This window comes from Monodelphis domestica, chromosome X, assembly GCF_027887165.1.
Source record: "Monodelphis domestica isolate mMonDom1 chromosome X, mMonDom1.pri, whole genome shotgun sequence".
Taxonomy (NCBI): Eukaryota; Metazoa; Chordata; class Mammalia; order Didelphimorphia; family Didelphidae; genus Monodelphis; species Monodelphis domestica.
The window spans coordinates 9,391,234-9,406,606 of NC_077235.1; the positions used below are offsets into that span (position 1 = coordinate 9,391,234).

Consider the following 15,373-nt stretch of genomic DNA (forward strand, 5'->3'; position numbering starts at 1 on the left):
CGTGAGGATCAAATGAGACAATAATTTGTAAAGCACTTGGTACATAGTAGGCGCTTAATAAATGCTTGCTCCTTCCCCCACGCCCAAAAAGCTTATAGTCTTGGTAAATTGAGTTGTCATTCCTTTGTGAGTCTGAGTTGACAAGAACATACATACTCTGGAGCTCAAAGGCTTAACTTGGAATAGTCGTTCATCTTGGCTTTGAAAAATGTTCTGTTTATACATTTGAGTAACTGGTATAAAGGCTTGACATTCTGTCTTTAGCAGATGTTCACCAGCTGCTTGTTCTGTGCTCTCATTTCGAGTTTTGCTTGTTAGAATGTTCCTATTTCAGTCCCTTGGGGGAGGGAAGGGGAGTGTTAGTTCACAGAGAGCAGCAGTCAGCAGTGGGCAGCTGTTTTATTTAGGAGTAGGCCGAATCCAGGCCAGGGTAAGTGTGGTGGCATTGCCAGGACCACAGCCAGTCCCAGGCAAATCGATCAAGTGAGTGAAATGTGTCCTTTCCGGAGGCTCAGTTCCTTCAGGTCCTTTCTACCCATCCCACCAAGAAGAAGAGGCAAACATAAAGAGGCTCCAAGGCCGATTCCTCTAGATGAGGTACTTACATCTCCAAGGCAAGCAAAACCTTAAACCCAAGGAGGGCCACAAATAGCGAAGTAGCTTCGGGTAGCTGGGACTAGGGCGCAGACCGAGCCAGATATTTTCAGCCGCCCCCTCCCCAAAAGAAGAAAAGAGCACAGAAGAGAACCAGAGGGAATTCTGAGGGAGATGTCAACAATCAGGGCAGGGCAATTGGAACTAAATGCTGAACTTATTGTCTACTTTTTCAAAAGTCTGGTCTTTATACATGCACATGTTCGTGTAGGTCGATGTTCATCAATAAAAAATTAAAATCTTGGGAAAAAGTAAAGAAAATTCATCTCCCTAAGACCGCCAACCAAAGAAACCAGTCTAAGTCATCAGCAGTCTCTGGGGAAGGCTAAATACTCTCACCCCTCCGGATGACCCGCTGCATGTAGACCAGGGGTGGCAAACTAACAAAAACAGGATCACTAGCCTATGCAGAAGGCCCCCATTGGATGCACGTTGGCCTCAAAAACCACCTATTAACACTATCTTGGGTTTACTTTTTGAAAAATGGATTTTGTCAAATATTTCCCCATTACATTTTAATCTGGTTCAGGCTACACTCAGGAGTGTTGTGGGCCTCCATGTGTTTGACACCTCTGATGTAGATAATCCTGCCCTGTTGTAGATACTGATTGTGTTCATATCCTGTTCTCTGGGCCAAAACTATCTGAGAATTAGCTGGAGAGCCCGAGGGGCTGCCTTTTCTCTGCTTACTGTTGATAAGACTAGCCCATCAACATTGATTCATTTTGTCTACACACTAGAAATCCAACCGTAGCCATTTCTCCACATTTAATCCAAAACAACAGATCTGTGCCTCCCCTCTACTTTGGTTCTTCTTTAAGCTTTCCTGCAGATTCTAGGGGACAACATGCCAAATAACCTTCCGAGATCCTCTCTGAATTTTCGCCTATATCTTGGGATCTCTTGCCCATATGGCTCTGTCTGTTTAATAAGAAGTGACTTTACATATGCAGGGGAAAGTTCTCTCTCTCTCTCCCCCCCCCCCTCTTCAAACTTGACTCTCATGTGTTTTTAATTAAGGAGGTTTACTTAGATCTCATCGGAACTCTGAAAGGTTATGGTGATGCCTCATAGCCACTTTTAATATTTTCAAGGTTCACGAGCCCAAAAGCAAATGCCACATCTCAGAAACTCCTCCAGAACCTGAAGGAAATTCAAAGGTCAGTAAATTTTTCATTATTTAATTTGTTCTTCTTATGATCACAGACAAATTTGAGGGCAGAGTTTCTTTTTCCTAAAACAGCACAAAACCTGGCTAAGTAAGTCCAGTTTAAGGTCAAAGTAAGGACTTGAATTGAAATTTGTTTTACTTGTGGGAAAGCATTCTATTCATAAATGTGCAGCAGAGTCCATGGGTGCCTTTCCCCATCACACCGGCTATTCTTTTCTGTTTTAGAATAAACATTGTTTTGTGATCCATGATGTTGACCCTGATGCTCCATATACAGTCAGAGTGAGAGCCAAAGCCAGTAGGTTTTGCTTTGAAGACAATGACCTCTGGAGTGCTTGGAGCCAAAAAAAGCATATAGGTAAGAGAGTAGAATTTCCTCAAATGGAAAAGCTTTCAGATGTGGAAAGAAGGAAAGCCCCAAAGGGATGTACGTCCTCTTCTCCTTGGCACTTCAAGCACTTCATAAACTGATGCTATCCTTGCCTTCCAAGCTACTCCACAATCTAGCCATACTGGCCTTCTTGTCATTCCTCACACAAAACCACCCATCCTCTGATTTTGCCTTAATACCAGCTATCTCTCCTGCCTGGAATGAACTACTTCTTAGCCTTATCCTCATGGAATCTGGTTTCCTTCAAGACTCAGCTCAAGGGATCTGGAGTGCAGCTAGATGGCTCAGTGGATGGAGAGCCAGGCCTAGAGATGGGAGGTCCTGGATTTAAATCTGGCCTCAGGCACTTTCTAGCTGTATGACCCTGGGCAAGTCATTTAAACACCACCCCCCCCTCATCGGCCAGCCCTCACGATCTTCTGCCTTGGAACCAGTACAGTGTTGATTGTAAGGTGGAAAGTGGGTTGTAGTTTTTTTTAAAGACACAGCTCAAGGACCACTTTCTGCTGGAGGCCTCTCCTGCTCTGTCTCCCCCACGGTTTATGCCTCCTCCTCCCTGAGGGAATGGACTGTTTCACTTTTGCCTTTGGATTCCCAAGGCTGGGCATCTAAGGGGCTCTTAGTAAGCATGTGGTAATTCAAAGTCCAGCTCGCAAAGTCATTCCAAAAAGTGATCTCCACTTCTCCTGCTCCTCTCCCCAACCTCAATCAATACTGACTTCTTGCCTCATAGTTCACATGATAGCATGTGGTTATCCAGACTGTATTTGTGCCCTTTCTCCCTGTAAGACTATTGCTTCTATGAGGGCAGGAATCAGGTCTTTCCCAACGACCAGCACAGGCATTCGCACATATGTGCTTCATACATATTCATGAAATAGCTGAGTCAATTTGAAGAATGTACACCATGAAAAGGTTTTACACCATTAGAGAAACCATCAGCATAACTGACCTTGTCAATAACAAAACCCAAAGAAACTGTATGGTTATTTCAAGAGATGAAGAAAAAGCTTTAAACAAAATACAATACTCATTCCTGCTAAAAATACTCGAGATCAGTGGAATATTTGGAGTTCTCTTTAAAATGATGAATATCACCTAACTAAGATCATCAGCAAACATCTATAATGGGGAAAAGCTAGAAGCCTACCCAGTAAGATCAAGGATGCCAAGAAATATAGTGAATCAGTGGAACAAATTAGGTACTCAACACACAGCAATAACTGACCATAGTAACCTAGTGTTTTGATAGGTCCAAAGATCCCAGCTTTTAGGAGAAGAACTCACTATTTGACAAAACTGCTGGGGAAACTATGAAACAGCATGGCAAAAGCTAGGCATAAACTGGCTTATTGCACCATATTCCAAAATAAAGACAAAATAGATTTAGAAATGAAGGGTAAAAAAAATAAAAAAAGAAATGAAGGGTAAATCCATAAACAAATTAGGGGAGCTTCAAATAATGTATCTGTAAGGGAAGAATTTATGACCAAACAAAACACAATGAACTTTCTACGAGATCTCAAATGGATAATTTTAAATACATTAAATTTAAAAGATTTTGCACAAACAAAACCAAACAAGATTGTACAGAAAACCAAAAGCTTGGGGAAATGTTTATGGTAAATGTCTGACAAAGGCCTCATTTCTTCAGTATTTGACAAAAGAGAACTGAGTCAAATGTATAAAAATACAAGACATTTCCTAATTGATAAATGATCAAAGGAAAGGAACAGGCAATTCTTAGATGATGAAATCTAAATGATCTATAGTCATATGAAAAAAGTCTCCAAATCATTATTGATTAGAGAAAATCAAGTTAAATCAACTCTGAGGTACCACCTCATACCTATCATATTGGCTACTATGAAAAGAAGGGAAAATTATATATGTTGGAGGGTACATGGGAAAACAGGGACACTAATACATCGTTGGTGGAGCTCTAAACTGATCCAGCCATTCTGAAGAGCAATTTCAATTGCCCAAAGGGCAATAAAACCTTATATAACCTTTATATAATGAGCAATATATGTAAGGGGAAAAGTGGTTATTTTTAAAGGGGTTGGACTATATTATTTAAGAGTGTGGTCGCCAGGAATTTCTATTAATTCCAAAGAGATTTATTTACAATTTATTTTTATTCCTTTTAAACAGTATTTTATTTGGTCATTTTCAAACATTATTCATTGTAAACAAAGATCATTTTCTTTTCCTCCCCCCCTCCCACCACCCTTCCCATAGCCGACACGCTATTCCACTGGGTACCACATGTGTCCTTGATTCGAACTAATTTCCACGTTTTTGGAATTTGCATTAGGGTGTTCATTTAGAGTCTCTCCTCAATCATATCCCCTCAACCCCTGTAGTCAAGCAGTTGCTTTTTCTTGGTGTTTTTTTCTCCTAGATCCCTGCAGATTGTCCAGGAACATTGCACTGACACTAATGGAGAAGTCCATTACGTTCAATTGTACCACATTGTATCAGTCTCTGTGTACAATGTTCTCCTGGTTCTGCTCCTTTCGCTCTGCATCACTTCCTGGAGGTTGTTCCAGTCCCCATAGAATTCCTCCACTTTATTATTCCTTTTAGCACAATAGTATTCGATCACCAACATGTACCACAATTTGTTCAGCCATTCCCCAATTGAAGGGCATCCCCCCCATTTTCCAAGTTTTTGTCACCACAAAGAGAGCCGCTATGAATATTCTTGTGCAAGTCTTTTTCTTTATTATCTCTTTGGGGTACAAACCCAGCAGTGCTATGGCTGGATCAAAGGGCAGACAGTCTTTTAGTGCCCTTTGGGCATAGTTCCAAATTGCCCTCCAGAATAGTTGGATTAATTCACAACTCCACCAGCAATGAATTAATGTCCCTACTTTGCCACATCCCCTCCAGCATTCATTACTTTCCATAGCTGTCATGTTAGCCAATCTGCTAGGTGTGAGGTGATACCTCAGAGTTGTTCGGATTTGCATCTCTCTGATTATAAGAGATTTGGAACACTTTTTCATGTGCTTATTAATAGCTTTGATTTCTTTATCTGAAAACTGCCTATTCATGTCCCTTGCCCATTCATCAATTGGAGAATGGCTTGATTTTTTGTACAATTGATGCTATGGCTGGATCAAAGGGCAGACAGTCTTTTATCACCCTTTGGGCATAGTTCCAAATTGCCCTCCAGAATGGTTGGATCAATTCACCACTCCACCAGCAATGAATTAATGTCCCTACTTTGCCACATCCCCTCCAGCATTCATTACTTTCCTTTGTTGTCATGTTAGCCAGTCTTCTGTGTGAAGTGATACCTCAGAGTTGTTTTGATTTCTTTATCTGAAAACTGCCTATTCACGTCCCTTGCCCGTTTATCAATTGGATAATGGCTTGATTTTTTGTACAATTGATTTAGCTCTTTGGAGTAATTAGACCTTTGTCAGAGGTATTTTTTATGAAGATTGTTTCCCAGTTTGTTGCTTCCCTTCTCAATTTGATTGCATTGGTTTTGTTTGTACAAAAACTTTTTAATTTGATGTAGTCAAAATTATTTTGCATTTTGTGACTCTTTCTAAGTCTTGCTTGGTTTTAAAATCTTTCCCTTCCCAAAGGTCTGACATGTATACTACTCTGTGTTCACCTAATTTGCTTATAGTTTCCTTCTTTATGTTCAAGTCATTCACCCATTCTGAATTTATCTTGGTGTAGGGTGTGAGGTGTTGATCCAAACCTAATTCCTCCCACACTGTCTTCCAATTTTCCCAGCTATTTACAATTTATTTACAAAGTGTAGAAAGAGTGAAAAAAGGGAAATCAGAGAGAGGACAGGGTAAGATATCTAGTCTAAGCACTAGGTAATTTACTTCTAGCCCCTAGCCCAACCCATGCAGGGAGAGTTGGTTCTTAGCTAGCTTTGGCAAAGCTGAGGATCTGAGGGAAAACCATTCAAGAGGCTAGTCTCTCCTGAAGTTAGTTTCTTCAGAAAATATCCAGGAAAGGAGTCAGCTCTTTCACTCACCATGTGTCAGTCCACCAGTCTCATCAGAAACAGGGTCTCAGGTCCAGCCAACATATTTCTCCTTCGGCCTCCACTCCAAAGAATGAAGATATCTCCCTCATAGGAAGTGACCACTCCTTTTAAAGTTGCTTCTTTTGCATCACTTCCTGTGTCTTCCTCCATTTTTTATGTGGACAAATCATACCCTAAAGCCTTGCTTGGGACTGCCCAGGAGGCAATCGATTCTGATTTGCCACCCACTATTGCATACATGGGTCACAGACCTCCCACTTAATGATTAAGTGGAATGTTTACATTTTTGGTGATTAGACCTAAAAAATGGGCAGATCTTCCCACTCAACTTTAAGTAGGGTGTTTTTAAAAAAATTTTTTTAAACCCTTCCTTACCTTCCATCTTGGAATCAATACTGTGGATTGGTTCCAAGGCAGAAGAGTGGTAAGGGCTAAGCAATGGGGGTGAAGTGACCTGCCCAGGGTCACATAGCTGAGAAGTGTCTGAGGCCAGATTTGAATCCAGGACCTCCCATCTCTAGACCTGACTCTCAATCCACTGAGCTACCCAGCTGCCCCCTAAGTAGGGTGTTCTAAAAATAGGCAGGGGTTACAATTTGAATCTTCACAATCAGGGGAGAGTTCATTTTAATCTTCACATACCACTACTAGGTCATATACTAAAGAGATCAAAAAGACCTACTTACACAAAAATATTTACAGCAACTCCTTTTGTGGTAGCAAAGAATTGGAAATGGATGGGATGTTCAGCAAGTGGGGAATGGATGAACAGGTTATGGTATGTGATTGTAATGGAATACAATTGTGCCATAAGAAATGATGACCAGGACAATTTCAGAAAAATATGGAAAAACTTGGATGGCCTGATGCAGAGAGAGCAAAACCAGGAGAACATCATACACAGTAATATCAAAAGTATATGATGATCAACTGTGAATGACTTGGATATGCAATGATCCAAGACTATTCCAAAGGATTTATGATGAAATGGGAACTGGTGGAGTCTAAATGAAGATTGAAACACACCATTTTTCACTTTATTTCATTTTATTAATGAGCATTATCTCAGATGTGTGATATGCCTTCTTTCACAATGTGAAGAATGTGGAAGCATTATTGCATGACAGCACATGTATAACCTAGATCATATTGCATGCCACCTCAAATAGGGGATGGGGAAGAAGGGAGGGAAGGAAAGAATGAATCTGAATCGCAGTACATCAGAAAACAGAGAGACTTTATATATATATACATATATATATATATATATATACACACACACATATACATATAAAGTCTTTGGGGAAAATATGTATAGAGAGGATAGCCTCCATCTTAATGGATGACTTACTCTCCACCCCGCAGGCTTCCCAGATCCCTCCCACTATCCCACAGATGTCTTCATCTGAGCCTAAGTGGTCCTTTATGCTCAAGCCTCTTTTAAGTATTCCCCTGCCCTCACCCAGAAGAAAATGTATCTGGCAGGAACTGTGGCTTAATGGTCTTTTCTCTCTCTCAGCACTAGCAAAGAGCTCTCTATATGATGGGTACTTCAAGTCTGTAGAATAGACAGACGAATATCTTCCTCCAAAGTTGTGGGTAAATTGAATCTTTTTTTAAACTATACTGGGCAGATTTGTTCCTTAATGGAATCCTATATTGAAACCTTTTCTAAAACAAACAAAACCCAAAACATGCCTCTTCTATCTTTGGTTCCTTGAGTTGCCTGCTGATGGCAGTGATTATGAATCCGAGACCATCAATTACCTACAACTGATGATGGAGGAGAAGAAGAGCACAGCACTTCAAAGTGTGCATAATGCTCTCACAGTCTAGGAACAACAACCTTATGAAAGATGGGCACGGTTCATCTTTGAGAAATGAGAAAAAAGACCCAGAAAGGCTTAAGTGAGTTTTCCCATGGCCAAGAAGCACATAACCTAGGCCTTGTGTTGCCTGACTAACTGTGAAGTCAGACCCAAGAAACAGCTTGTTTCCAAAATGTTTTTATCCTTTGATTCATAGTCTTTGGTGTACGTTTTACTTTCCAGGCCAGAATCATGACTCCAAGATTCACACCATCACCTTACTCTTCATTCCAGTTGCTATCTCCATCTCTACTCTTCTGCTGCTGCTATATTTAAAGAGGTAAAAGAGCTGCTGCCTTGGCTGGTGGCTGCTCATTCTTAACCCTCCTGGTATCTACAGAATGCCTTGGGAACATTCTTCAGAGGCACACCTCCCCACAGGCTTGTGGTGGTCTCCACCTTGCATTATTATCCATCTGCCCATTGTTTGAGAGTGACCAAGGGACCAGATTCTCATACAGGGCCCATCCATGCCAGGGGCACAACAGATAACATTAAATTGTGTTTTCGGATTGAGCTAGTTCCTTTCCGACAATAAAGCCAGGCTCAATACCAACGACAGCTTTAGTAACAAATATTTAAGGATTGTTGGTATTCAATCATTTTTCAGTCATGTCTGACTCTCCATGACCCCATTTGGGGTTTTCTTGGCAGAGATACTGGGATGGTTTGCCAGTTGCTTCTCCAGTTCATTTTACAGATGAGGAAAATGAGGCAAATGTGGTACACTTGCCCAAGGTCACACAGCTAGGGCCTGAGGCCAGATTTGAACTCATGAAGATGAGTCTTCCTGATTCCAAGCCCAGTAGTCTTTATCTACTATGCCACCCAGCTGCCTGTATTTAAGGATAAGATAGGAATATTGAGCAGGTATAGAGCCAAAATTTTATCCTAATTAAAATAACACTGTGATTTAGAAATGGAGTGTGTAAGAAATAGGAAAAGGAAATGAAAAAAATGATGGAAGAATGTGTTCCTTTCCCAGAGCAGATTTCTTCAAGTCATTTCAATCAACAGTTCTCTGCCTGGTATAATAGGCCTAAAGAATCTCTTAAAAGCAAGAGGTGGAAATCAGTCCTTGGAAATATCTGCTCTTCTTCTGGGGCCTCCCAGCCCCTCCCCACACACATGTAGGAATCAGAATTCTTAAGACATCCATTTCCCACAATTTACTTTTAAGTGATTACACCAATCAACTTCATTACTTAGAGAGCCACTTATATGGGTTCACATCTTCAGAGGCAACTATGTTTAAGCTAAGTAGCCTTTTATTAGAACTCTTCACCCAAAATACTTATTTCTGATTTTTTTTTCTTTAAGACTGAAAATCATTATTTTTCCTCCAATTCCTGACCCTGGGAAGATTTTTAAAGAGATGTTTGGTGACCAGAATGACGACACACTGGTAAGCATTGATGATTTGGAGTTAGAAATTATTTATTTTTATTATTTTGGCTTTGATTGACATTTTCATGACTAAATGGCTCAAAGAGGGGTTAAATCAAAATCTAGTATCTTGATCCTGTCAAAAACCTTTAAGCAGTGCACAAGATCCTATGTTAATTTCACATACCTGGCCTTGATTTCTCCCCTTAATTACTATGGGGTGTATTTTCATTAAGAATGAAGAAGAAAAGAAGAATCTCTTCCAGCACTTAGTACAAGCACCTGGCACATAGTAGGTTCTTAATAAATGCTTATAGACTCATTGACTGCTCTGTAAAGCAAGGCTTCTATAGAGGCCTTCCAACCCTTGTAAGATCAGCAACATGGGGAAAGAGAAAATCTGGGGAGGAGAGAGAGCAAGGATAATGGTGAGTCTTGGGTAAATCATGGGTAGTTGACCACCCAGGCAGCTGTGGGAAATGGGGCACCCCATTTGGATCAGACCTCACTGACTGGTGGAATATTGGAAATAAAATCAAGGCCCCCTGACTCCCAGCCCAGGATTCTCCCTGGTATAGTGTGCTTCTAATGGGCATGGCCAACGTCTCCAAAGCTTCCAATATCTGAATATGTTTTGGTCAGCACTGGGCATGGGTTCCCATTTAAAAATTGTCCAACTGAATTCCACTCTGCTGTTTGTTCTTTTGTGACTAAGTGGACTGCTCTCTGTGTTAAGAGGATTTTCTCCTTTTCACCATAATTTATACTTACCGATTGAAAATCAGTCCATCTATCAACCCCTGCTTCCTAGTATCCATTTGTGTCTTACCTGATTTGTGTTAATTCAATATACTCAATTATGAAAAGTGGCTTTTCTGTGTTTACAAGAAACAATTGGCCTTCAGGTGGTTGCTCAATTTTTAAAGACATGAAAATGTCACTGCTTCATGTGGCACTGATTGGCTTCCAAGTGCAAACAGTGTGCCAGCTTCTATGGCTAAAGCCCAGGCACACAAAGGCCATACTGACCTCAGCGAGAAATTCACAGCGAGAGATCTCCTCCCTAATGGCATTTCTGGCCTTCAGAGTAATCATAAACTGAAGTTTGGCATTTCAGCATGCCACTGTTTTATTCTGTTTATAACACCAAAGTAAAAGGTCCTGTAGCTTGACAAAAGCCACTGATAGGAAGACAACTAGAGATGTATTTTAGCTACCTTCTGCATTGGTCTTGATTAGCTCTTGATCAAAATCAAAGGCTCTTTACCTGGACTCCGGGACCTTGTTTTTTTAAATATTTGGATCACAGTATTTTAATTGATTTGGTTTTCTTTGGAATCTCTGCACTTTGTTTTATGCATTAAAATCATCATTCTGAAACTGGACCCAGAGACTTCCCTAGATGCCAAAGGGTACCAGGACATTTAAAAACGGGTAAAAATCTCTTTCTAAATATAGTATGATAACTTCTTGGGGCAGCTAGGTGGGCAGGAAATAGGGAACTGGACCTGGAGTCAGGAAGATCTTAGTTCAAATCCAATCTCAGACACTTATTAGCTGTGTGATTCTGGGAGAGTCACTTAAGCCTGTGAGTCTTAGTTTCCTCAACCATAAAATGCACAGAAGAAGGAAATGGCAAAGCACTCCCTTTTTTCCTTTGCCAAAAAACCCAAATGGGGGTCACAAAGAGTCGGACAAGACTTGAAACAAGTCACCAACAGCAACAGCTTTTTGAAAGATTAGGCTGTGGGCTGGTAGCCACACTCAATTTTTTTTATTTCCACATATAATTTAAGATTGAGTTGGCAGGTAGTTCTGAATTTGAAAGAACTCTGCCAAAGAATTAAAAGCCTTGCATAGTTATTTTCTACAAAGAAATACTCAGTGTGAAACTCAGGTTGGCAGCAGCTATTTGACTGCCTGGGTACGATTTGATATAAGACCTGCCTAACTCTTCTATCTAGTTGGGAGATGAAGGAGGAAATTCAACCAAATTAATGCTGTAATGTGTGAACATTCCAAATGACTTCAGATACTAAGCAAGCAGAGGTGAATATGGGTTCTACTTACTGATAAAACTGATGAAGATGCAATTCTGAAGGACATGTAGTTTAGGCAGGAGATTATGGGTGACCATTCTTTTTTTTCAAGTAATGTTTTCCAGCCAGTACGTGTCAGGACAGAACCCTCTAATCATGCTCCCGATTTGGAAACTAGCTTAGAGCATCTGCTCCCCACCTGAGGCAGTCAAATGACCATTGCTATGCTTTCTTCTTCTCATCTGGAAATATACATTTAGGGAAAACGAGAACCAATAGACAGGAAATGATCTGCCCATAATGGAGGCCTAAAATCAAAATCACTGATGTCAATCCTCTGAGCTATGGGAAGACTTCCTGTTGCAACCACCATTATAAGGAATAGCTTTTGGTCAGAAAGTTCCAGATGGTTCTTTGGGCCACATTTTTCGCTGATGAATGGAGACACAGAGGCCTCATTGTAATGTTCTTTACCTTAGTTACTTGTTTGCTTCTCAAACAGTGAAAGGAGCATAAGCTTTAGAGTCAGAGAACTGGGGTTTTTTATTCTGGCTCTGTCACTACCTTTATGGGGGGGATTGGTCACTTTCCGTCCCTAGGCCTCAGGCTCCTCCTCTCTAAAAAGACCCTGTGGGACTAGAAGCCTTCTGAGGTAGGTCGGTCCCTTTTAGGATTGGTGGCTAGAGAGCTAAGACATGCATCACCTTTCTAAGCTAGGGGATCACATCTGAAAAAGAAGCAGGAAGAGAAAAGGGTTAATGACCAAGTGAACCAGTTGAAGGGGAAAGGAACCACTTTTGCATGAGACTTAGCTCCCATTTGAAGAAAATTCCCATTGTGTTTATCCTTAGGGATGACATATTTGCCAACATACGACAGTCTTGTGCCTTTTTCGCTCTTAATGTTATTTCCAGGTCATTCTGTGTCCTTAACTTTCCAAATAAATGAAAGTTCCTTAGGTCAGGCAAGAGGTACACTTTTCCATGCATTAGCAATGAGTGCCCGGAGAAAGGACATCACTTAAAAGAAATTATCTCTTTTTTCCCCTTCTCCAGCAATGGAAAAAGTATGACATCTATGAAAAACAAATTAAAGAAGAAACTGATTCAGTGGTGCTGGTTGAAAATCTGAAGAGGACCTCTCAATAGAGTGAATAATTTATTTGGACATCTACCAGGAAATGTCTCCCATTCTCCATTAGTTACCTTGAAAATCATTCAGTGAAAGCTGAAAGCATTGGGCCAGTTACTTCAGAAGAGATATGTTGTAAAGCCATTTCAGGTACACACGCTGTACGACTGAATGCAGAGAAAGGAGTGGGCCATTCTCATATGGTGGTTACAAAATTACTATTGGGAGAAACCACTTTCTTGGGAAGGCTACCTAAGCCAAAGCCAACAAACCAAAAAGACGATGGCATCAAGAGTAGCTCATGAAAACTCATGCCAGTTTCTCTTTCACCAGTTCACACCAGACGGCAGTGTATTGTAGAAGACTAAGCAGAGTACATTTACTTTCATCCAGAAATCCTGATGAGTTGATATACTTCTATTTTTAGCCTCCTCAGCAGTTTGTTGCCTTTCTTGACTCATGGTAAGATGGAACCCAAAGTGCCTTTCAATGCCTGTCCTGATGCTGCTCTGAGAAAAAGTGGTATGTGACAAGCCTACCAGGATGAAAAGCCTTCACTTGCTTCATTTGGACTTCCTTGGCATCTTCCCTTTCTCGTAACTGAAACATCTTTTGGAGATGATTTTATTACAGTCTACCAGTAAGAAATGGGCTAATTACAGCAGCAAGTGGTGGGCCCAATTGAGATGTTGGTCCCTTCAGATGCGCAGCTCTGCTAATGTGTATACTGGACAAAAAGACGAATTCCTAGCTTTCGAGGTCTTCTTCATCTGTTCTTGAAGGGGCTTGTGTCAGGTGACCAATGATGTAAATCAGGAGTACATTTTGGTGGACCTGCAGGAATCTGCCTGCCTTTTGAGTCTGCACCAGTATTTACAAGCCCATGTTGGCAGTGACAACAACCAAAATGAGGTCAGAGTGAACCCCCATCTCAAGGCCTTGGAAAGCCACCAAAGCCCCTCGAAGCAAATGGGACTACAGGAGTCTTTGCCTTGCTTTGGACAACAAGTATTGAGCACATGTTGTGTGTGCCCCAGTGTGGAAGCCAGAAACAAAGGTGAAGACATAATGCCCTTAGAATGTATTATCCATTTGGAGGCTCTTGTTCATTGCTGTATTTGCCCACCCCTTTCCCTCCTTTCATTTTGTAGACTTGCCCTGTTTCCCAAGTTCTCCCCTGACCAGCAGAGAATGCAGGGAATTAGCAAACTGAGGAAAACTAAGTGGGTGTTGGTAAGGACCAGATATCCCCCCCACCCATATTCTTCTTTCCTCTTTGCCCTGCACTCTGGCTTAAAGTAAGTGTGGGCAGGTCAGATGATATTTAAGGGGTGTGCACGCTTTGGTTTTGTTTGGGGGGGGGGTTAAGGCTACATCTGTTATTCAGTTTTTGATATTAAAGTGCAAATGTTTCTGCATGTTTTCTAAGTGAAGAGTTAAGTGTACTTGGAAGCTTGCTTTTTTGCTTTGAGGAAAGAGTAGACTTGTTTTTCTCATGGTCCACAAAGCTGGCCCTAAGAACTCTTGAGAGCCCCACTCACTGCCTGGCCTTAGCTTGAGTGGGTAGAGAGGCTTGTGTCATTCATCAGCCAGCCAGCCAAGTAGCCCACGTATTTATTCCCTGGGAGCTTTTTCACCTCACGTGTTCCCTCCGATTCCCATTTGCCTTGGCAGTCCTAAATTGCTTCTCCCCATATTTCTCCAGCAGCACCACCGTGTTGTCTTTAACAGCTTTTAACAAGGGAGCCCTTCAAGGTGTTGTCAGGTTACTTCTCGAGGAGTCAGTCAGAGACTCATTTCTACTTGGTGGGAATGTAAAGGGAGAGAGGCCAAGGGCCTTCAAATCCTGGGCTCTCAGCTTTTGTGTATGGGGACTCACCATGGTGGAGAAGGACTATGTTGCTGTTTTTCCTTACTGTTAAGCTGTGTGGCAGCATTACATTTGTAGTGGTTTCTCTGTGGGTTTCTTTTTGAAGCCAGATGAAGGCAAGGGTAGATTGGGGTTTGTGTTCCTTTGTGCGCTTGCTTCTACCTGTAAGGAATTTGCCTTCCTCTCTAGGAATGAGAGTCCAACCTACAAATCCTAGGTGTCTGCTCCAATTTGGGGCCTCAGGTGAGGTTTAGGCCTCACCTAAGGGGGCTGCTGGCACATCTTAGGGATGCACGTCTCATCTTGGCAGTGATGAAAACAAGTATGGTCTGCAGAATGGCTGAAAACTAAGGCCCAGGACACTTGGGAAATCATCCTGAAGCACCCACATAGAATGCTCTATGGAAGGTTTATTCACCATTCCATGTTTTCCCTGCCTAGAACCTTCTCCCCAAACCAAACATTCATGGGGTGGGACAGCAGTTCGCAATATTCATTTAGGTCTCATTCTCCAACTCTGCACAGTGACAGTGCAAACCAGGCTGCTTTTATTTTTTGTTTTGGGGATGTTTGACCTCAATTGAAAGTTTAAAATAACTCTGGATTCTACTTGGTGCCATCACTTTGGTCATCTTTCGGCTACATTGTCATAGGAATGACATGGCATGGAAGAGAGGAGTTCAAAGGTAAGCTTTTCTGTGCAAGTCAAGATTAGCCATAGAAGCAGCACTGAACCACCTCTGCACCAGGCACTGAGCTCAGTGGCAAAGATATGAGTGAGAAGAATGAAACAATCTCTTCCGGCCATGAGCTCACATTCTAGGGTACATGCATATACGTAC

General features: G+C 41.5%; 1 protein-coding gene across 2 annotated transcripts in view; it reads left to right on the forward strand.

The window, feature by feature from the left end:
• IL13RA1 (interleukin 13 receptor subunit alpha 1) overlaps positions 1-14,089 on the forward strand; it is a 39,984-nt gene extending 25,895 nt beyond the window's left edge. For both annotated transcript variants that reach the window (XM_001374381.4, XM_007507771.3), the window contains exons 7-11: positions 1,749-1,814; positions 2,051-2,183; positions 8,289-8,385; positions 9,426-9,510; positions 12,586-14,089. In XM_001374381.4, the coding sequence (XP_001374418.2) occupies positions 1,749-1,814; positions 2,051-2,183; positions 8,289-8,385; positions 9,426-9,510; positions 12,586-12,678 (474 nt within the window). In that variant the 3' untranslated portion in view covers positions 12,679-14,089. The remainder of the gene's footprint in view (positions 1-1,748; positions 1,815-2,050; positions 2,184-8,288; positions 8,386-9,425; positions 9,511-12,585) is intronic.
• The last annotated feature ends 1,284 nt before the right edge of the window (positions 14,090-15,373 follow it).